This window comes from Oryctolagus cuniculus, chromosome 19 (genome assembly GCF_051225735.1).
Source record: "Oryctolagus cuniculus isolate XC-2025 breed Fujian yellow rabbit chromosome 19, ASM5122573v1, whole genome shotgun sequence".
In the NCBI taxonomy this organism is placed as follows: domain Eukaryota; kingdom Metazoa; phylum Chordata; class Mammalia; order Lagomorpha; family Leporidae; genus Oryctolagus; species Oryctolagus cuniculus.
The window spans coordinates 62064723-62087233 of NC_142885.1; the positions used below are offsets into that span (position 1 = coordinate 62064723).

The window sequence follows — 22511 nt, forward strand, 5'->3', positions numbered from 1 at the left end:
TAATTAGCGTCCGTAAGCACTCTCATCAGGACCACTCTCCACGTGTGGATGCTCCTGCTGTGGGCACGGCTGGGCAGCAGCGCTATCGCCCACGCAGCTGTGGAACACACAGGGCGAACCCGAAAAGTCCATAGAAAATGGAATTAAAATATAAGCTTAGGGGTAAGTAGTCTTCCTAGTAGTTAAGATATTCGCAACCCACACTGCAGTACTTGGGTTCAATTCCTGACTTCAGCTCCTGACTCCGCTCCCTAATAGCGCACACCCTGGCAGCCAGCAATGATGGCTCACATAATTAGGTCCCTGACCCCCAAGGAGAAACACAGACTGAGTTAATGACTCCTGTTTGACCTCAGCCCAGCCCTGGCCGTTGTAGGCATTTGGAAAGTGAAACAGTGGCTGGGAACTGTCTTTTCCCATCTCTCTCTAATGTCTTTTTAAAAAGAAAACTTTATTTTAGTGCAAAAAAATTTCAAATTCATATACACTTTTTTCATAATATGTATTTTCCATTAACTTTTTGCATGTAAGCATTTCAAAATTTTTTGCATCACAATACATAATTTCAGTTTCCAAGAACTTTCTGAAGTTCTCTCACACATGGCTCAGCATCTGTGGGGGTAACTGATGCTCTCTATGCAGCTCAACGACAAATGGACTTTGGGCCCAGCAACTCCACTTCCAGTTACGTTTCCAAAAAATATACTCATACAGGAACAAAATGACAAACAGAAAGATTACTGGCCACAGTACTGTTAGCAGCAGCAGAAGGCTGTTGAGGGGCCGGCGCTGTGGCACAGCAGGTTAACACCCTGGCCTGAAGCACTGGCATCCCATATGGGCGCCGGTTCTAGTCCCAGCTGCTCCTCTTCCGATCCAGCTCTCTGCTATGGCCTGGGATTGAAGAAGACGGTCCAAGTCCTTGGGCCTCTGCACCCATGTGGGAGGTTCCTGGCTTCGGATCGGCACAGCTCTGGCCTCTGTGGCCAATTGGGGAGTGAATCATTGGATGGAAGACCTCTCTCTCTCTCTGCCTCTCTTTTCTCTGTGTAACTCTGACTTTCAAATAAAAATAAATAAATCTTGTAAAAAAAAAAAAAAAGGCTGTTGAAAACAACCTCAATGCCCATCGGCTGGTGGGCTGGTTCAATGGCCCTGGTACAGTCAGACATCGGAGCTTCGGGAGCTACTGGAAGGAAGACTGCAGTCCCGCACACACCGGTGCAAAACCATCTCTGACTGCAAAGCCAGAGGTGTGGAGGCCGAGCTATCATTTTCCATTAAGGAGCAAAAGGGAGACAGAGAGGGAAAGACAACGGGAGGTGGGGAGGCGATGTACACGGACACCTGTCTCCTTGCATACACTTGGAGCATCTCTGGGACGAGTGACACATATCAGCTCTAGGAGGCAAACTGGGCAGCTAGGACTAGAAAAAGGGACTTGGATAGCTGAACCTGTTGTGCTTTGAACTATATGCATGAATACCATTTATTCAATAAAATAAAACACATACATACATTTTATTTCCTCATCAAGCCTTTTTTTTTTTTTTAATTAAACAGTGTGGGTGAAGGAAGGCCCAGGGCTTTACCCAGCCTCCACAGCTCACCTCTCAGTCCCTCACCCCTACCTGGCCAACGCCTGCACCTTCGTGGTATGTCGCTCCTCCTGCTCCTCCACCTTCTTTTTCAAGGCATCCACCTCTTGCCGGAGTGCAGCCGAGTGCTCCATCTCCCCATCCAGCAGACTCCGCAGAGATCTGGGGAGAAGGGGCCCCATCAACCAGAGTTCACTGAGCCCAGGACACAGCTCCTGACCAGGCAAGTCCCCACTCATTCAGGGTCCACCAGGTTCTGTGTACACCGTACTGTGAGTCTATCTCACACGTTCTGTGGTCAAGGGTCCTAGAATGATGGTTAGGATGAGTTCAGGGCACTCTGTGCAGCCCAGACCCCACGTCCCCAATGGCCCACACACAGACTGCCCCTCTGACAGCTCGGATGAAGGGCAAGTCCCAGGAAGTCCCTTTGGAGACAGCCCACTCAAAGATACAGCACATTAAACTGAGCCCGTTTTGTCACAGCCACGCTAGGCAAGAAATTTAACACAGGAAAGGTGTCAGGAGAGGCCGAAAAGAATAATCTGAGACATAGAAATAGAATGTCCACTCAGATTATAAGACAGAAGTCAAGGGTCACTTCCACCTCTGCCCACTGAACAGCCTGGGGGCCGCTGTCTTGTGGCCATCTCCAGGTTAAACAAGCACACAGAGCTTTTGGCACAGCTGTAGAGCTGGTTAAGGCAGAAACGGCAGTGTTTTATCGTCCCTCAAATCATGCTCACTTGTGTATCCATCTCCCTGGTCTTACGTAAGGTAGAAGATGGCAGTTCTTCTAGAAGCCATCACAAGGTATCATCTAGAAATGAACCAAACGTGGTTCACTGTACCTGAAATGGCTATTTCTAGAAAACAATTACCAGCAGTGATATGGGTACCCAATAAATCTACAGGTCACTGTCACATGACATCAGAACACAACCGAAAATATCTGACCTCCACTTCACTTCCATTATCTACTAAACCCTCCGAGACCTTCCTATGACAGCCTGAAGAAAACTCTCCCTCCTGGGGCCTGGGACCCCCAGCATACAGGATATGGATTTTTTCCTTCTCTGGGAAGGAGAAAACATTAACAGACAAAGTGAATATTGTCTTCAAAAGGTAAGACAAAACCTACAACTTTTTCCAAGATGACAGCTCCAGCTGGCATAAAGACAAAGCAACCTTCAAGGACGATGAGCCCTTTGCTGAAAGTTTAATTTAGTTGGAAGATGCTCTAAAGATTCCTTTTACAAACGTCATCCATTTCAGAAACCGTGTCTGTTCACTTTTTATGTTTCCAAAAAGGCTGCTAACAGGCTGGTCAAGCAGGGCTGAAAATAAATTTTAAAGGATAATCACACTTGGATGTCACTGGGGACCCTTAATTTCCACGTGCAATGAAGGAATGGGAAGGCACCATCCCGCCCCTAGGGGGCAGCCTTCTGCTCGCAGAAGCAGACTTGGTGATGGCAGTCAAGCCCCTGGACCAGCCCCCAGGAATCCAGACCAGGCTCTGGCAGGAGAGAAGCTCAGCTTCCATCAGGTAAGAGCAATGCGGCCAATAGAGGGCATCGATGGGCAAGGTCTTCAACAGGAAAGAGGCCATGAACAAACCCCTCTGCTCTCTCAGTGGCTGCAACGGGGCTTTGGCCAAGTCAAAAGAATCCAAATATCACCTTGCCCCAAGCACCGCTGATTTGGGCAAACATGAAGACAAACAACTGAGTGCTGGAGCACAGTAGGCAGGCCCTCCACTGAAGGTTACTCCAAAGACAACCGTGGGAGTGGGGAGGTGCCAAGCCCAAGGGTGCAGGGTGTCTTTGGGGGGGCTGAAATGTTCTCAAACTGGTGACAGCTGCACATATCTGTGAACATACTACAAACCAACGAACTGTATACTTCAGACTAGAGTATGTGAATTCTCTCAATGAAGCCTCTTTTTCTATTAAGGAGACTGCGCCACCACATGCCCAGCTGGTGCTAAGGTGGTGCCATCACTGTGGGGTTTCTATCATCCCAGATGGCAGGAAGTCACCCGTCACAATTTTGCCTTCGTCTGTTGTTATTCTCTCTGTCCCAGAGGTAGAAGGCCAAAGACAGGTGCTACTCCCTGGGCCTGAAGGTGAGGATACCTGTTCTCCTCTTCCAGCTCATCCTTCCGATTCATCATGGCCACGATGGCTTGGCGCAGTTCACCTAAGGAAGAGAGCAAAGGCGCAGTTCATCAGCAGATTCTACTTGGTACACAACCTCTCTCCTCTCTGGATTAGATGCTGCTAATGACATCTAGACAAGTTCCTTTTCCCTTCCAAAAATAATTCCAATACAGCCTGAGAGATCCAAAGTGCTCAGCTGATCTGTCTTTGACCAGCCACACAGAACAGAAGGGTGGGCAGGATTAGAAGAAACAGTCAAGGCCGGCCCACGGCTCACTAGGCTAATCCTCTGCCTGCGGCACCGGCACACTGGGTTCTAGTCCCGGTCGGGGCGCCGGATTCTGTCCCGGTTGCTCCTCTTCCAGGCCAGCTCTCTGCTGTGGCCAGGGAGTGCAGTGGAGGATGGCCCAAGTGCTGGGGCCCTGCACCCCCTGGGAGACCAGAAGAAGCACCTGGCTCCTGCCATCGGATCAGAGCAATGCGCCGGCCGCAGCGCACCAGCCGCGGCGGCCATTAGAGGGTGAATCAACGGCAAAAAGGAAGACCTTTCTCTCTGTCTGTCTCTCTCTCACTGTCCACTCTGCCTGTCAAAAAAATAAAAAAAAGAAGAAACAGTTATTTCCTTGGTGAACACTCTCAGCCTCTATGGAAAACGAGACTTATGAGTCCTTGGTGTTTTTCCAAGTCTCTGCTACTAGTCATCTACTTTCAACGATGATTTATTCCCTGCTGTAGCTGTTAATCAACACAGACAGCAGAGTGACACCTGACACTGGTCCCAGAAATAATTATCAAGTTTAATAAGAAAGGGGCCTGCACTGTGACATAGTAGGTTAAGTCTCTGCCTGCGGCACCAGCATCCCATATGGGCAATGGTGCAAGTCCTGGATGCTCCACTCCTGATCCAGCTCCTTGCTAATGAATAGGGAAAGCAGTAGAAGATGGCCCAAGTGCTTGGGCCCCTGCACTCACGTGGGAAACCCAAAAGAAGCTCCCGGTTCCTGGCTTTGGATCAACCCAGCTTTGGCCATTTCAGCCACTTGAGGAATAAACCAGCAGATGGAAGACCCCTCTCTGTCTCTAACTCTGCCTCTCAAAAAAGTAAATAAATCTTTTTTAAAAAGTTTAATAAGAGATCTGGTTTTCCCATACTGACTTCCAGAGTCAGTATGCAGGGGTGTGTGTGTGTGTGTGTGTGTGCGTGCACGCATGTGGCCAGGGGTGTCTCCAGCACACAGTCCACAAGCACTTACAGGAGCTATTTTCTAGATATCTCTCACACAGGGAAGCACTCGTGGGTAGAAAAGCACCCCTTGAAGTAAGCCCCCCAGTCTCCATTTCAGACCCAACTGTTGTCACCCTTCCCATGCTGAAGGCAATGCCAGATGGCTCGGCCAGCTCTCAAACCAGAAATTTCTGATTTTCTCCTTAAAAAGCCAGTGTTATTTTGTTTCTCTTATTGGACCCTGGCTGCTGAGAGGCTATGAGCTAAAATCACACATCGAGCAAATGTGCATGGCAATGTGGCAACCGCAGCTGGGCCTGACCTTCCCTCTGGTCTTCTTTTCCAACCTGTATTTACGCCTGGAGCCCATTTTATTTATTGTGCCTCACACTTCTGTTCTTCTCACGTGCCGCTTCAGATCCCCTCTGAAAAGGCACCATCTATTGGCTTTTCCCTTCTAGCTAAACAAGGGGGACCCTGACCCTTTCTATTCAAAGCCCCTACTGGCACTATAGCATTTCTTAACTTATACACACCTAAGAAATGCACACCGCCATTCTCATTCCACGGAATACAAGCAAATCGCAAAGAAGGAGTACGTGGGGTAGGGAGAAGACACAGGGAAACAGGCAAGTCCAGCTGGTCCCCTATTACTCAGGACATCCGGGGAGAAAGAAGCCAGCAGAGACCCTGAGGCAAGAAATGAGGTCATGGGATCAACCTATCCTCCCTCTGCAAGGGAAAGGGTGGCCCTCACACGCCAGGGAAGACGTGCTGTTGTATACACTCACGGTACATAATCCACTTCCCAGATGAGGAATAAGATACAAAGCCAGGAGGGCAACCAAGTCACCGCCCCTAACAGCAAAGGCACACAGCACTGGCAGAAGGTAAGGCGGGCTGGCCATGCCCCTAACCCAGCACTCTGAACCTGCAGGTCCAGGTCAGGCGACCACAACAGGACACTGCGGGGCTTCAGTGCCATCACCGTGTGAGACCAGGACCACGTGGGATCCCCTTGACTTGGCTTGGTGTCTGAAGATTTCCCTAGTAGAAAAAGTAGGCAGAAAACCCGTTTACAGAAGAGATATTAATAAAAGATGAGTATGATGGGGAAGGAGATAGGGCTGAGAAGACAAGGAAGGAAAGCCCACGGTGGAGTTAACCACCCCTGAGAGGGGGAGAGCAGGCTGGGCACTGACCTGTGGCCCAGAGGCACACAGAGGCACCTGGGACAGGAGCAGGGCACGCTGCCCAGCGGTGTCACTCGCTGGGCCTGGCCTTGTGCTGCCCCAGGGCACACAGACTCTTTCACCCCTCCCCTCAGTGAACACCACTCAGCATCTCTTACACATAGGTCCCTTCCTCATGACGCCAGCGACAGACCAGGCTCCTGGGGGACTGCCGCTCTGCTCCCAGGCATGCTTGGATTCTGGATTTTCTTGTGGGGCCTTCTTTGCCTCTGGAACTCTAGTTGAACTATCTACAGGGGTGGGCAAAGGAACTGGGGGTTCACCAACATGCCAGGAGCTGGCAGAGGTGCAATCTCTTCATCACCAGGTGTCCCTGCCAGCTGTATGGTCCCCCGGCCGTACAGCACACTGTATGCAGGTCTCTGGTGACGGCACGGCACAGGCATGTCTGGTTATGCCAATGGACAGCTTGGGCTGGACTGAAGTGGGACAAGAGCTCAACAGAGAACACCTACACAGCACGGGAACCACCACCAGCAGCTGCTCAGCACTGGGTGCCCTGGACTGCATGGGACCTCAGCTGCTCAGCACTGGGTGCCCTGGCCTGCGAGGGACCTCTGCGGCTCAGCACTGGGTGCCCTGGCCTGCGTGGGACCTCAGCTGCTCAGCTCTGGGTGCCCTGGACTGCGTGGGGCCTCAGCTGCTCAGCACTGGGTGCCCTGGCCTGCGTGGGACCTCAGCGGCTCAGCACTGGGTGCCCTGGCCTGCGTGGGACCTCAGCGGCTCAGCACTGGGTGCCCTGGCCTGCGTGGGACCTCAGCGGCTCAGCTCTGCCTTGCCTCTCCCAGGGGGAACGGCTCGCCACCAGCAACACGATCCCTGTGCTGGGACATCTGGGTTCCCCATCCTGTGCAGCCCCTGCCTGTCATCCCCAACTGCACACACAGCAACCTGCCTGGCCCAGTGACCTCCTGACAGACACCCCAGAGAAATTCTGCCTGTACAAACAGTCTCTGGCCTAAGACACAAACCCAGAAGCTGTCATAGCACGCATTTCCTGGCCTCACCCATCTCTCCACACCATCCCACACTTCCATCTGATAAAACCCAACCCACCTCTTCTGTCCAAGCAGCCCTCCCCAGGTCCCCCACCCATACAGCACACTGTATGCAGCAGGCACCTATCCCCCCCCAACTCCCCGTTAGTGCATCACACACGGCACATCCCAAAGCTGCATCCCCGTAGCCGAGGTGTGTGGAGTTGAGTTCCGCGACAGTGAGAGAGGCCACTCTGTTCTTGTCGCTGTAGGACGCAGCTGTGGGAGAGTGAGCCCTTGTATGTGCCTCGCAGTGCTTCAGCCCGGCAACCAGCGACGAGGGTGTTCAGGAACCCAGAGCAGGTAACTGGAATGAGTTCCCTGCAGGGTTTCAAGGAGGCTTCCAGACCCACTCTAAGGCCTGAGGTCATGGAAACCGCCCCAGGCAGGAGTAAGGCACAGGTGAGGAGAAGAGCAAAGGACAAGAAGAAGATCCTACCGGGCTTCTAGTGACTTCCATTCCGACAACAGGGGCAGCCCCGGGGGAAGATGCTATCAACAGACTCTGGGGCCAGACAGACCTGAGACCAAACCCCAGCCTAGCCACCGCTGGATGGTTTCTGCCTTTGCAAACTGCAAAGTGGGCCAACGTCCTGTTCCCCGCAGGGGCTCACTTCCAGCCGACCACATGTTCTCCAGAGAATGCTGGGCAGTGGTTCAGGGTCCTGGATTTCAAAGCTGTCTCTGGAGTCGGGTCCTGGGTTTTGATCCTGGCCACAAAGCTGAGTAAGTCTGCATAGACCCTCTCTGATGGGATCTTAACAGTCACCCACAGAGGAGTGGTGTAAGGGGCACATAGGGAGGTGCTTAGAGAACCACTCCAACAACGGCACACACTACCAGTTACCAGGTATTACTGAGTGCTGTAATTTGCGACTTCCCTTCACCGCAGCAGGAACAGGAAGACGGAGGGCCGAGAGCGGTGCTAGCTCACAAGTGCAGGCTGCTGACACGAGGCACATCTGCAGGAGCCATGAGATTCACTGAGCTCCTGAGTACCCTGACCTCAGGAAATAAAGAGATTTTTAAAGTGCTCTGCGCCAGAGGGCGACAGACTAGATGATAGCATTTTCTGAAGTGTCACACGGGATCACCGCGGGCAGTGTGGGAAATCAAACCCAGGGGGTGATGCACCATCCGGAAGAGGCTGAGGCAGAGCCTGGGTTCTGTGCCTCTGAGCCCCAAGCTGAGGGAGTCCCCAGCCCTGCCACTGAGACCTGCAGCTGCGCATGGCATGTGCCGGCGGGAAAACCCTGGAGAGCCGCCTCCCAGGATGCCCCAGAGACATCTCACCCAGCAGGGGCCCAAATGCCACCACATGGGAGCCACCTGGGGGGTGACCACTGCTGACCCAACCCACTACTATCGTCCTGGTATATGGCTCTTTCTTCCCCCATTTGCTATGCTGTGCACTCCCAACCTCTTGGAGGCAGTCCCCAGTATTTATATATTCACGCACACACACACGAAGAAAAAAGAGAGAGGGAGGAAATTATATATTTCATTTATTTGAAAGGCAGAATGACAGAGACAGGAAGAGTGAGAGAGAGGAAGAGATCATCCATCTGTGTTTTACTCCTCAGACACCAGCAACAGCCAGGGTTGGGCCAGACCAAGGCCAGAAGTCCAGAATTCCACCCAGGTCTCCTATGTAGGTGGAAGGGATCAACGTACTTGAGCCATCATCCACTGCCTCTCAGGCACATTAGCAGGAAGCGGGATCAGAAGTGGAGGAGCTAGGACTTGAACCAGGAGGCGGCTTAACCCACTTAGGACAACAGCTGGCCCTGGTGCCTTTTTTTGTACCCAGATGAGAATTACAGATAATATGCAAACAAGCAAAGCAGTTCTCTTGATAGTGGGAATCTGTAAAAACCCACCACAGAAAGGAAGGCTGCCATGCTGTCCCTCCTACTTCCCCACACTGCCACGGCACAACATTCATGTTCATGGTGGGACAGGGCGGGGACTAGAGCTGGGATCCCCCAGGTGCCCTTTCTACAGTCCTGCACTTGAACATGCACTCAGTATTTCCCCCACACTGGCTGTCCCGTTACTGTTCTTGGGTGGCAAAGCTGGTAACAAGGTGGATGGTGATTGCCATGAGCGTGAGTGACACGCACCAACAGGCAGTCCCTAGAGTGTCATTTTCTCTCCTCTCCCCGACGCCACACAGCCTGTTATTTGCTCAGTCTCAATTATTGAGACATCCATCCTCTATTTTTTTTTTAAGATTTATTTTTATTTATCTGAAAGAGTCACAGAGAGAGGTAGATAAAGAGAGAAAGGCCCTCCATCTGCTGGTCCACTCCCCAAGCAGCCGCAATGGACGGAGCTGAGCTGAGCTGATCTGCAGCCAGGAGCCCGAGGCCCCCCAACCAGGTCTCCCACAGGGGCACAGGGCACAGGAGCCCAAAGCCCCACTGCCCTCCCATGCATACCAGCAAGGAGCCAGTGCTATAGGCCGGGGCCCTAACTGGCTGCACCACAGGGCCGGCCCCCATCCATACTCTATTCCCTGCCTTGGCCCTTTGCTGCCAGCAACAACACAGCAGCCTTTCTGCACCACGGCCTCTGCAGACCCAGCCGGGCCAGGCCTCCCTGCTCCTCAGGCTGCAAGGCAAATGACCACAAATCTCTACGTCAGCCCCAGCGAGGTTGCAAGGGACTGATCCGCACATCCGGTCAAGGACACAGGGTGGTGTTAACGTCACACATCAGAAACTGAGCTGGGCTGAAAAGCAGCATTTCAGATCACTGTGGAGAGGATGGATTTGTGCAGAAAAGTTGCCAGGGCAAGCAACCATTTTAGAAACAAGATTAAAACCTCTGCTTCTGCTATGTAGTAAAATCAGCTCCAGGCAGAGTGATATTTAAACAAGTGAAATGAAGCAATAAAAACCATATAAATACATGCACAAACATATATCGCGTCTTAGCAGGAAACCAAAGAACAAGTTCATGAAAGGAAGGGAAGCTTTGCTATGGATTTTCCTATCTGCACATCAAGCGCCAACCTAACAAAATAACTGGTCCACTGTCTGCAAAAACTTTAAGCTCCTCAGGGCAGCAAACTAGCAGTGTAGAAGAACACTGGGTTTTCTAATCAGATCTACATTCAAATCCCAGATCCCCGAGTCTCAGCTCTGAGACACCAGCAAATTAAAATCTCTTTGGCTCTCAGCTCCCTCAGCTGGAAAAACGTTGCTAACATCACCAGCCTCAGAGGATGGGGCGCACGGGAACACAGCCTCGTGTGTGCATTTCAGATTGTCTGTGCCGTCTGCCACGCTCCAGTGGCAGCGTGAGCAGCTGTGACAGGGACTGCAGACCCGGACAACCTATTACTGACCACCAAGAAAACACGCACAAGCTCTGCTGCTGCACCCCAACCCACAGCCTCCCCCAGTTCAGGACTGGAAGTAGCTGCCCATGGGCAGGCACCGCCCATGAGCGCGGGCCCACTGGCTACACCCGAATGAGAAACTGTAGACCAAGCTCTAACACGAGAGCACAGCACTTGAGCAGCCGCTGCCTGGGGCATGGGGACCCCTCCCTTCCTCCTGTGGCCTCCTGCCCTTGCCCTCTGGTCCCTCCACTCTCCCTGCTCGGCTCCTACCTTGGACCTCCTTCCTCCACCCTCACTGGCCCTGGGACAACTGCCTCTGCCCTCAGGGCTCATCCACTACTTCCTCCTGTCAGGAGGCAGAGGTCCTGCCCACTCCCAGCCTCCACCCTCAGCCTTCACTCCTTCCTGTTTAGCCTCGAACCACACTGCGGCCACTCATCCTCTTCCGTGCCTCTGTGCCTTTGCGCAGGCTCCGCCCAGGGCCTGCAAGGCCTGGACCTCTCCCCAGCTCTTGGGGAACTTCACCCCCGAGGCTTCAGCATGGGATGGCCGTGGCGGGGATGCCTTTGCTCGCTGGCCACGGCAGACATGGGAGCTGGGAGTCGCGCCCTGTGCTGTCCATGCTCCTGCAAGGAGACCCTGCTCCCTCAGGCCTCCTGCCCCACCTGCCCCACTCACAGCCGCTGAGACCAAGGGTGGACAGTGGACTCAAACTGAGCCAATCACATAGAGTCCCCAGAAGTTCTTTGTGGGCCACAGCTTCAGACCATGGAGGCCAAGGGGGCAGCAGACACATCTGTCCTAAGGGTGAGGGACGTAAGTCCCTCCATCAGAGTCCAGCTGCTGAAAGCTTATTTTCCCAAAGACAAGACTTTAAACTGGGGGCCAAGGACAGTCAGCTGAGGCTGTCTCAGCACCAGGAGCCAAGGTCTGCACAGGGATAAACGTAGGTGCACGCACGCACAAAAGCCCACCAGACGAGCCAGGAAAATCCCACAGGACCAGCCAGCTCAGCCACAGAGAAGATGCTGACATGTCACGCGTGTACCCCAACCCCTGCAGTCTCACACTCGGGCAGAGCCACAAAGGGACCAAACCCTTGAGGAGAACCTGTGCGGACTCAGGGAGCTTGCTGGGGGCTGACGCGGCATCTCGCCACACAGAGGTCACTGGGATGGCTACCAGAGGGCAGCGGGAGCAAGGCAACCTGCTCAGAGCAGGACTGGCCACCCCCGCTCTGGCTCCCAGGCCCCGATGGGTCCTGACAGTTCCTTCTGCACCTGTGTTCTGAACTTGAGTGCAATCCAGAGAACCTGAGAAGGCTTAACTGGACCCCTCTTTCCCTAAGCTCCTGCTGCACAGTGTATGTCTCCCCAAAAGCATACTGTCTACTAGGATTGTCCCACCAAGCCGCACCCCCAGGCTGCGAGTCCCTCAAGAACAGGGCCCCAGTGCCCAGCGTGGCATCCCCCACAGCAGAATGGAGACTGGTGGAGTGAATGGAGGGCCTGATGAGTCAGTGCACGAACAAACGGCTGAAACCTGCTCTTCGCCTACCAGGAACACAGCACGCGATGGGCTGGGCAGAAATGTCAAGTGTGTTTAATAATAAGCTCAAGGCCTCGCCAGGGTACACTAACCACCAGGTTCACAGCTATAATTTCCTGCCCCAGTGACAGGGATCCAGGCCCCAACTGAGAGTCTTCCGTTATGTGTCTCAGGAACGTGACGCTCGAGGTAGGGGAGGGAGGCGGAAGGGACCGATTTCTCAGTGTCATTACCACGGCCTGAAGCTGGACCACGCCCCTCCTTTCCGGGCATCGACCGCAAGAAGCCTTGACTTCAGAGAGACGAGGAGAGCAGAGACCAACCCCCAGCACCAGGGACACAGACCCCCCAGATGCCGGCCCAGTCACACACATGATGCGGGCCGCAGAGGCTGCTATATAAAGAACTGAGCCGGTGACGCCGAGGGAGGGCGGGAGGCCTCCCATCTTCACCTATTAGAGGCACCCCAGGAGGGACATTATCCTGGGACTGATTGATCTTAACCCCTCTCCAGAATTACGAAGGGGAGACCTCACTGTAAGGATGACGAGACACGGTACCTCCGGGCAGGTGGACGCGTGTGCGAGCACACCGCTCACACGTATGTAGATCCACACAATCATCCTGGCTTTATAGAGCATCTTTCCCAAAGACCTCAAAGAGCCTTTACAAACATTCCCCGGGGCCTGTTCTCAGTTATATTTAAAGAGAGCTCACGAGGGCACATGCATAGAAGGAAAAATGTTCTCCTAGGGGTATATACTTAACCTACATCAGCGTTTTTCAAATCTAACATCCTGCTTTTTATATCTCGGTCGGCCTACCCACTCCCTTTTCTTTTATCTCCAAGAGAAAGGATAAACTATATTGAGCTCAAAATGTAACTTTTAAAATCAATGTCAGGCTTACTCTAGCTTTTTGCTCTGTTTCTCTTGCCTCCCCCTTCCTCCTGTCCACCCAGTAGAAACCCAGGGTTTGATGAAAGAGAGAAGGATCAATGCCCCAAGCCCCTTCCCAGCACTCACACGGCCAGTAGCTCCCAGGCACTGACTGCTTTTGGGGAGCCCAGCAACATGAAAGGTATTTTTTTAATATTTATGTATTTATTTGAAAGGCAAAGTTACAGAGAGGCATAGGCAGAAAGAGAGAGAAAGAGACCGACCTTCCATCCACTGGTTCACTCCTTAAATGGCTGCAACAGCCGCAGGTGGGCCGATTCGAAGCCAGGAGCTTCTTCCCATGTCTTCTTCCCAGTCTACCATGTGGGTGCAGGGGCCCAAGTGCTTGGGCCATCTTCTACTGCTTTCCCAGGCCATAGCAGAGAGCTGGGTCAGAAGAGGAGCATCCGGGATGCTGATGCTGCAGGTGGCGGCTTTATCTGCTACGCCACAGCGCCAGCCCCAGTGAAAGGTAGATTAAATACATCATCTGGGGCATTCTCTCACCATCACTGAGAAGCAAGTACATGAAGAAGACTCAGGGCCCAGAGGGGCGAAGTGCCTTGCCTCAGATCCCACAGCACGCCAAGGTCTGTCTTCGACCTGCAGCTCCACCAGGCCCACACACTGGTTGCAGTACATGCCCTGGAGAGTCCCCCCTGCCCCCGGGGTGTGGCCTGATCAAGTCTGAAACCATCTTTGTCCTCTTCTGGAAAAGGAGCAGCCGGCGCCGCGGCTCACTAGACTAATCCTCCGCCTTGCAGTGCTGGCACACCGGGTTCTAGTCCCGGTCGGGGCACCGGATTCTGTCCCGGTTGCCCCTCTTCCAGGCCAGCTCTCTGTTGTGGCCCGGGAGTGCAGTGGAAGATAGCCCAAGTACTTGGGCCCTGCACCCCATGGGAGACCAGGATAAGTACCTGGCTCCTGCCTTCGGATCAGCACGGTGCGCTGGCCGCGGCGACCATTGAAGGGTGAACCAACGGCAATGGGAGACCTTTCTCTCTGTCTCTCTCTCACTGTCCACTCTGCCTGTAAAAAAAAAAAAAAGATAGAGAGAGAGAGAGAGAAGGAGCAATCTGACTCAATCCTGATCCCTCTCAGCAATAACAATAATCTGGGAAGGTTTGCGGAATTCACAGAAACAGAATGAAAAATAAGAAAATCACGGGTTACAGAAGGAAGACGACTTGCAGTTTCTTCATAGTTTTGAATCACTATTAATTTTCCATATTTTGGCCGGCGCCGCGGCTCAATAGGCTAATCCTCCACCTAGTGGCGCTGGCACATCGGGTTCTAGTCCCGGTCGGGGAGCCAGATTCTGTCCCGGTTGCCCCTCTTCCAGGCCAGCTCTCTGCTGTGGCCAGGGAGTGCAGTGGAGGATGGCCCAGGTGCTTGGGCCCTGCACCCCATAAGAGACCAGGAGAAGTACCTGGCTCCTGCCATCGGATCAGCGCGGTGCGCCGGCCGCAGCATGCCAGCCGTGGCGGCCATTGGAGGGTGAACCAACGGCAAAAGGAAGACCTTTCTGTCTCTCTCTCTCACTATCCACTCTGCCTGTTAAAAAAAAAAAAAATTCCATATTTGTAATATGAATGGTTTTCTCATTCATGTGTTCACTTCCACACACACACACACACACACACACACACATACACTTACACTCAGAGTGTTTACGGTAACTCCTAATTGAAATACATAAAGCAGGTGTCCCAAAATCAAGTGTGGACAAGACCAGAAGGAAGCAACAGAGGACGCAAAGATGCCCTCAGAGGATGTGGGCACAGTGGGAGGCTGAGGATCTGCCCAGCCCAGGCTGCCGCCAGCTCTGACTGTCCAGAGAAGCCAGTTTCTGCATTTTACAAAAAATTGGGTTTCTTGGGAGGGGTATGGGAGGTGCTGTTTGTTCAAAAGACAGAGAAGCAGAGGTAGACGGAAATCTTCATCCACTGGTTTACTCCCCAAATGCCCACGATGACCAGGGCTGGGCCAGGCTGAAGCCAGGAGCCTGGGACTCCATCGGAATCTCGGGCGGGTGACAGGGATACAAGTACTGCAGCTATCACCACTACCTCCCAAGGTGCGAGTTAGCAAAAAGCTGGACTGGAAGTGGAGCTGAGACTCAAACCCACGCATTCTGAAACAGGATGCAGGCACCCCAAGTGCTGTCTTAACCACGGTGCCAACAGGCCACCCCCAAGCCCGGATTTTCCATGATACTAACAAAGGTCCTTGCCGCGCAGGCCTGACAGAGCACTGCCCTAGAGTCTGAGTTCTTGAGCAGCAATCAGCCGGCCAGTGCCCTAGTAGGCAGCACACGCGTGCACAGCCGTTCCCAACACAAGGTTCCTGCCCACGTCAGAGAACACAAAGAGCACGCACCGGAAGGGGCCCGAGACCGACCCCAAGGCAGGCGACGTCCGAAGGAGGCAGACGACAGAAATGGACAGTGATGCCACACGCCAGGCCGGTACCTCCAGGGATCTCAAGGTCACACATGAGGGCCCAAGGTCGGCACAAGCTGCCCAGCCCTGGAAAAGACAGTATGGGGGGCCGGCGCCACGGCTCACTAGGCTAATCCTCTGCCTGCGGCGCCGGTACTCCAGGTTCTAGTACCAGTTGGGGTGCTGGTTCTGTCCCGGTTGCTCCTCTTCCAGTCCAGCTCTCTGCTGTGGCCCTGGAAGGCAGTGGAGGATGGCCCAAGTTCTTGGGCCCTGCACCTGCATGGGACACCAGGAGGAAGCACCTGGCTCCTGGCTTCAGATTGGTGCAGCGCACCGGCTATAGCGGCCATTTGGGGGATGAACCAATGGAAGGAAGACCTTCGTCTCTCTCTCTCTCTCTCACTGTCTAACTCTGCCTGTCAAAAAAGGAAAAAAAAAAAAAAAAAGGACAGTATGGGGGTAAACATGGAGTTAAAACCACCCATCTGGCCGGGGCGGCAGGACTCCCCTACTTTACATCCTCACTCCATATCAAGGGGTCCAGAAGTCGTCTCTGTGTTTCTCACCCAAAGCTTTACAAAAGGTGTAAGCAGTTCAGCTCTCAAGAGGCATCCATGGAACTGAGAACAAAGTCCCAGGAGTCACTTCAAATAGCAGAAGAAATGGAACTCAATAAAGACTGACTTGGCTGATAAGAAGAGAGAGTGTCGGTGACGTAACTGGATTTTAAAAATAATGTATGGAAGTGAAATCCACATAACATAAAATCAGCCATTTCAAAGTGGACCATGCAGTGGATTTAGTTACATTCACGATGCACAGCCATCACTCCTGGTTCCCAAACATTCCCACTGCTCCAAAACACAACTCCTCACTCACTAAGCAGTCTCCTCCCCCATCGGCCCAACCTCAAATCCGCTCTCTCCACGGATCCCCATTCCAGACATTTCACACACACGAATTATCACTTCCTTCACTTAGCATGGCGTGTTCCTTCACTTAGCATACGTGAATTCAAGTTTCCTTCACTTAGCATACGTGAATTCAAGTTTCCTTCACTTAGGCCTGTGCAGGTTGAAACAAGCATCAGTACATCTTCCCTTTCTAGAGCCCAGGAACATTCCTTAGCATGGCTATGCCACATTAATCTATTCATCCCTTCACAGACCTGTGGCTGTTCCTGCCTTGTGATTATTGTGAAGGGAAATGCTGTAAACATCTGTGTACACATACCTGTTTCAGTCTTCTACCATTTGTGACAGGCAGAGGGACAGACAAAGCTCCCATCTGCTGGTTCACTCCTCAAATACCCACAGTGGCTGGGGCCAGGCCAGGGCTGAAACCAAGAGCCAAGAACGCCATCTGGGTCTCCCCGATGTGGCAGGGACCTCAGAACGTCAGCTTCGTCTGCTGCCTCCCAGGGTCTTTGTGAGCAGGAAGATGAAGCCTGGAGCCAGAGTCGGGACTGGAACCCAGGTGCTCCAAAAGGGATGTGGCTCTCTTAACCCTCAGAGCAAATGCCCACGCCATACCCCTGTCTTCAAGTATTTTTGGATGAATCCTAGGAGTGACACTGCCGAGTCCACACAGTAATTCCATTACTGTTATTTGTTATTTGGACACAGCATAGCTTACCTGCTGGGCCCCACTCTGCCGAAGGCTGTGCTGGCCGGGTTCCCGGCACCACACAGCTCTGTAAGCCCCGGGAGAAACACTTCCTCCCTGTGAGGCTTGCGGAGGACAGTCAATCCCTGGAGGAGCGTGGCGTTCCCAACCAAGCCGAAACACTGCTCGCAGCCCAGCTCCTGCCCTACGAGCTCACAAGCTGCCAGGACCCCCTGTGCACACAACTTCACAGATTTGAGGAAGTAAGTTGAGAGCAGACCCTTCCTGGCAAACAGACATTCCAGGCTGACAAGGTAGTGTTAGCGTCCCCAACATGCGGACAGAACAGATGTCAGCCAGACTGGACTGCCCAAGAGATTCACCCAGGCAGCTCTCAAGAAACACCTCAACACTCAGAATTCACCAGGGATTGGTTAACTTAGCCCATCCAAAGTAGAATCGAGGCTTCATAGTTTTGGAGGTTGTTTTTGTTTTTACTGTTCCTTTATTTTCATCTACTTGAAAGGCAGAGTGAGAACAAGAGATACAGAGAGCTTTGCCATCACTGGTTCATTCCCCAAATAGCCACAACAGCCAGAGCTGGTGCAGGCCAAAGCCAGAACCCCAACTTCATCCGGGTTTGCCACGCAGGTGACAGGGGCCCAAGCACTTGAGCCATCACCTGCTGTCTCTCCTGGTGTGCATCAGCAGGAAGCTGGTTCAGAAGCAGAGCAGCCCAGACTGGAATCAGCTTTCCAATTCGCAATCCTGTCCTAAGCAGTGGCTTAATCCACTGTGCCACGCCTGCCCAGTGTTTTGTTTAAAACTCCCGAGTCAGCCGTGGACAGGAAGCACAGCGCAGGAGCCCAGGTTGCAGATGGCAGGGCACAGGTAGCAGCAGGGGCAGCTGCTGACATCCATAAGCTCCTTCCGTGGGCCGGGTCCTGCCCCGCAACTTCACTGACATCAACATACCCAACCTCCCCCCACCCCACCCCAACGCCATCATTAGTATTCCCATTTTTCAGATGAGCTAACGAAGGCTCAGAGAGGCCGCATAATGTGCTCCAAGTCACACAGCTAGGAAGTGAAGGGGCCTGCGGACCCCACAGCCTGTGCTCTATAGCCAGGGAGGGAAGGCCCCTGTCTGCAGCCCTGCTCCATCGCAGTGGCTTCTCCAGAAACATCTCCTGGAACAATTCATGCTCTGTGTCAGATACAAAAGCCCCAACACTCACACAACCCTATTACCTCTTTCAGCCTGGTCTCGGATGTGCTCACGGGAAGTGGAGGGCCCACATCAGGGCTACAACATTTAAGGGGACAGAGCCCCCAGAGAAGGCAAGGGGTCCCAGGGTAACCCGTGAACAGGTCAAAGGGACAGGCACTGGCCCCTAGGAGACCCTGTCATGTGGGAGGTTAGAATGTGGAGCACAGAGCTCCCTGCTGGTTCGATACAAAGCGACACTCCCAAGATTTTCATTGACAAACCCCTAGCAGGCACAGGACATGGTCCACTTGTCTACAGACCAAGGAAATGTTTCCCCCAGCACTCTAACTCACTCTCGGGCCAACAGAGCCTACCAGGAGACAGGGGTATAGAGACCAATCCCCAAGTCTTAAGGCAATTGTGCCCCGGGAGTTAGGAGAACAGAAATGCTCCCTTCTTCTGCTTGTGCCGGTTTGAGCTGGTTCCTGTCTCTTGGGACCAAAGCCATACTCCATGTGATAGAGAGTTGGCACGGGAGTCAGGCGGTGGGCGAGGGGGGAGGTCTAGAGGACGAGAGGAATGACATTATAGCCAAAGATGTGCAATGCTGCGCCAAGTCACATCAAGGATTCCAGGACACAGCCACCAGCTGGGGAGGAGCTTCAGGCCTTTGATAGCTACTGCAGACCTCAGGGGTTCAGTGCTGAGAACGAGGAGCCTAGAGCGGCCAATCCTCTAGACTCGCTCCAGCCCCGAGAGGCTGGGATGCCTCAGGAGGAGCACAGAGGCCTTGTCAGCGTCTCGCTCCTGCAAGCACACACGGTGCCGGGGCATCCCTGTCATCGCGTCTCTCTGCCGGTTGGCGACTGGCCAAACGTGACCAGCAGAGACTCGACCCCCACCTGTGTGGGCCCCGAGTCAGCCATGGCCCTGAGGGCAGCAACGTCAACATCTGCTGTGCCTGGCCTTGCAAAGTGGGGTTAACTGACGGCAAGGAAGATTAAGTGCATGTGAAATGCTCCTGATTAATTAGGGCACGAAGAGGCACAGCTTGCTCGGGCCCTCCGGCTGCGGTACAAATGCCTGGGCAATGTTCAAGCAGACACACGCTCATGAACCACTGTAAACGAACGGCACACGGTCACTGGGAGGGCACCGGCGGCACTCACACCCAGATGCTGTCACCAGCTCCACGAGGTCCTGCCCCACGCCTGACACCCGGGCAGTTACGCTTAGGAACAACCACAACACCCTAGACCCAACATGGGCTCCGGCCATCAAGACGGCTGGGTTGCAGCCCTCGTTCTGCTGCTCTCCCTCCTAGGCAGCCACGGGGTGTCGCCTGCCTTCTCTGAGTCTCAGTTTCCCTCCAACATGGGCATGATGACACCCGCTGTCTACATCCAGAGGTAGGGAGGCGATTCAATGGGGAATGGGCAGCGGCACTGTGCTAACATTTGGCTCAGGAATCATCGCTCAAGCTGTCATCAGTCATGGACAACAGGCAAGACAAGCAAAGGATGCTGCCTACTCTTGGAATCAAGGCAAGTGAGACCCCCCGAGGTGGACAGACAAGAAATGCCCAACCAGCCCTGTGGCGCAGCAGGTTAAAGCCCTGGCCTGAAGTGCCGGCATCCCATAAGGGCGCCAGTTCTAGTTCCGGCTGCTCCACTTCCAATCCAGCTCTCTGTTGTGGCCTGGGAAAGCAGTGGAAGATGGCCCAAGCCCTTGGGCCCCTGCACCCACATGGGAGACCCAGAGGAGGCTCCTGGCTTCTGGCTTCGAATCGTCGCAGCTCCGGCCATTGCAGCCATCTGGGGAATGAACCATCAGATGGAAGACCTCTCTCTCTGTCTCTACCTCTCTCTGTAACTCTTTCAAATAAATAAAATAAGTCTTTAAAAAAAAAAAAAGAAGAAAGAAATGCCCAAGAGTACAAGCACCAGAAGCCAACAGAGACCAGTGGACTGTGCGGATGCTTGGAGCCCACCCAGCTGGCCGGAGCAGCACATGTCCATTACTGCTGCAGAACACCACAAGGACCTGACCCACGTGTCCTGAAGGTTCCGGCGCAGGCACAATCTAACATCCTTAGAAGCGCAGAGAGATCCCCTCCCTCTGTAGGAGGGAGATGGCAGTCTCCTGTCCAGCTGCACTCCTAAGCTACAAAGAGCAGGACAGGCCAGCACTGGAGTTTTTCATGAATTTAACACCTTTTCCCTCCTAGTTCACCTGTGCAGAGTGGGCTGGGGCTGCTGGAACAAATGGCCGTCCCTGGGTCAGCAGCAACCATCTTACAGACAGGAGGCAACCAGCATTAGGACGAAAGCCGACAACCCAGAACAGAAAGAGCCTGGATCCTGACGGTCAGTCCCACCGAGCTGCTGAACCACCAGGCCTGGCTTGTCCCAGACTTCCCATTGGATGGGAAACAGAAACACCTGCTGAGGCCATTGGCAAGTGTGGGGGCTCAAAGCAGTCCTAATGGACTGGCCACCTAACACAGCAGCAGACAATGATACTGACCTTCTCTGCCCTGACGCCATCTCTGGGGTCGTAGGCAAGCAGAGCTCACATCCCAGGGGCACCAGGACAGCATGCAGAGCCAAGTTACCCACCCTCGCTGACCACAGGGCCCTAAGGGCGGCTCATATATCATGGGGTGGTCTTGGGGACCAGAACAGATCAAACACCACAGCTGAGGTCCTCGACATGCACTGGGCTTTCCTGGGAGGCGGCACAGCACAGCCTACGGAACTCCAGCTCGGCTGTCACACACACACACAGACTGGAGACGCCAGGCTCCACCAATCACCGGCCATCTAACCTCACAAAGGATTTCACTTCTCTGAACCCGTTTTCTTGGCCTACATGTGGGGCCATCAATATTTACCTCCCCAACAGCTCTCATGAGAAGTAAACAGGAATGAATGGAAAACACCAGAAACACAGGATGAACTGGATGACTGAGGCCGGTCCTCACTCCGATTCCCACCCCGGCCGAGGCAGAATCACCTGTCACAGCCTTCCCGGACAGCGCAAGCCTGCCCTAGTGCTGCACCGCTCTCAGAACGCCCCCTGTGCCCAACCCTGACTTGCACCTTTCTGCTTCCTCTCCCCAAAAGGATCTGTGAGGAAGCAAACACTGTATGTGGGGGGACAGGCTGAAAACCTCCCCCAGGCAGAAGAGGTCGGAGCCCAGATCGGGCTGGGACTGTGCACCCCGAGACCGCAAGTCTTCAGGATGGTGCCTGTGACCGTGTCCCCGGGTCCCGGTCTGGAGGGAGAGTGGGAACAGCACCTCCCTCATTCAACCCTCCAGCTTCCAGGAAGCCCGTCAGGTGGGTGACACTCCGGGCACCAGCAAGTCTCCCTCTTTGGAGTTTGTATTTTCTTGGTGTTTAGAGTTGGAAGTCCTGAGCTGGACGGATTAGCGGTCCTGGGTCACTGCTGACAGGACCTCAAATCACCAACAAAAGCAGGAGGCAGGAAGGTCCAAGATCAAGGCCAGCTGAGTGCTCTGGCTGCCAACCTGAAACACTGGGAGTCTCCCAAGCAACAACATGGGAGAGAGGGACCAGGCTCAGTCATCCCACTACCTGCCCCTGCACAGCACTCAGCGGGGGGGGTGGCCCCAGTGGGCACAGACCCTGGGGCCCCCACACAGTCACATGGTGAGTGGCACCCAGAACCCCAACCCACGCTCTCTCTCCACAATGCCATTCTGCCTGGGGCAGAGGACAGGTGGCAGGAGAGACCCCTGTCCTTGTCCTTGGTGTCTCAGGGCTGCTCTCCACCTCCCCAGGTCTGACCCCTCACCAAGCAGCTGACAGCCCCCTGCCCCAGGAAGGGCAGCTCCTTGGAGACCCGCAGCTCCAAGATCTCTCCCTGCCGCCTGCCCTGGACAGCCCACCAAGCTGCATGACCGGGCACATGTCACTCACTCACTCATTCATTCATGAGCTCCCCCTGAGCAGCTGCTGTGAGCCAGACATCACACTGGATGCTCAGGGGCCCCGCCCAGAGCTTCAGACAGCTGGGAAGACGGGCACCAAACAGCAGCAGAAGGCAACGGGCACCACGAGAGACGCTGGGAAGGACTCGGTACCTGAGCGGGGGCGGGGGGGGGGGGATGGCTGGGGAAG

At 53.9% G+C, this 22511-nt stretch overlaps 1 protein-coding gene across 8 annotated transcripts in view; it reads right to left on the reverse strand.

Moving 5' to 3' along the window:
* Positions 1-22511, reverse strand: part of SNX29 (sorting nexin 29) — a 473360-nt gene that overhangs the window by 314792 nt on the left and 136057 nt on the right. For all 8 annotated transcript variants that reach the window (XM_008257737.5, XM_051847819.3, XM_089321668.1 and 5 more), the window contains 2 exons: positions 3737-3800; positions 1632-1760 (listed from right to left, as the gene is read on the reverse strand). In XM_008257737.5, coding sequence (XP_008255959.2) covers positions 1632-1760; positions 3737-3800 — 193 coding nt within the window. The remainder of the gene's footprint in view (positions 1-1631; positions 1761-3736; positions 3801-22511) is intronic.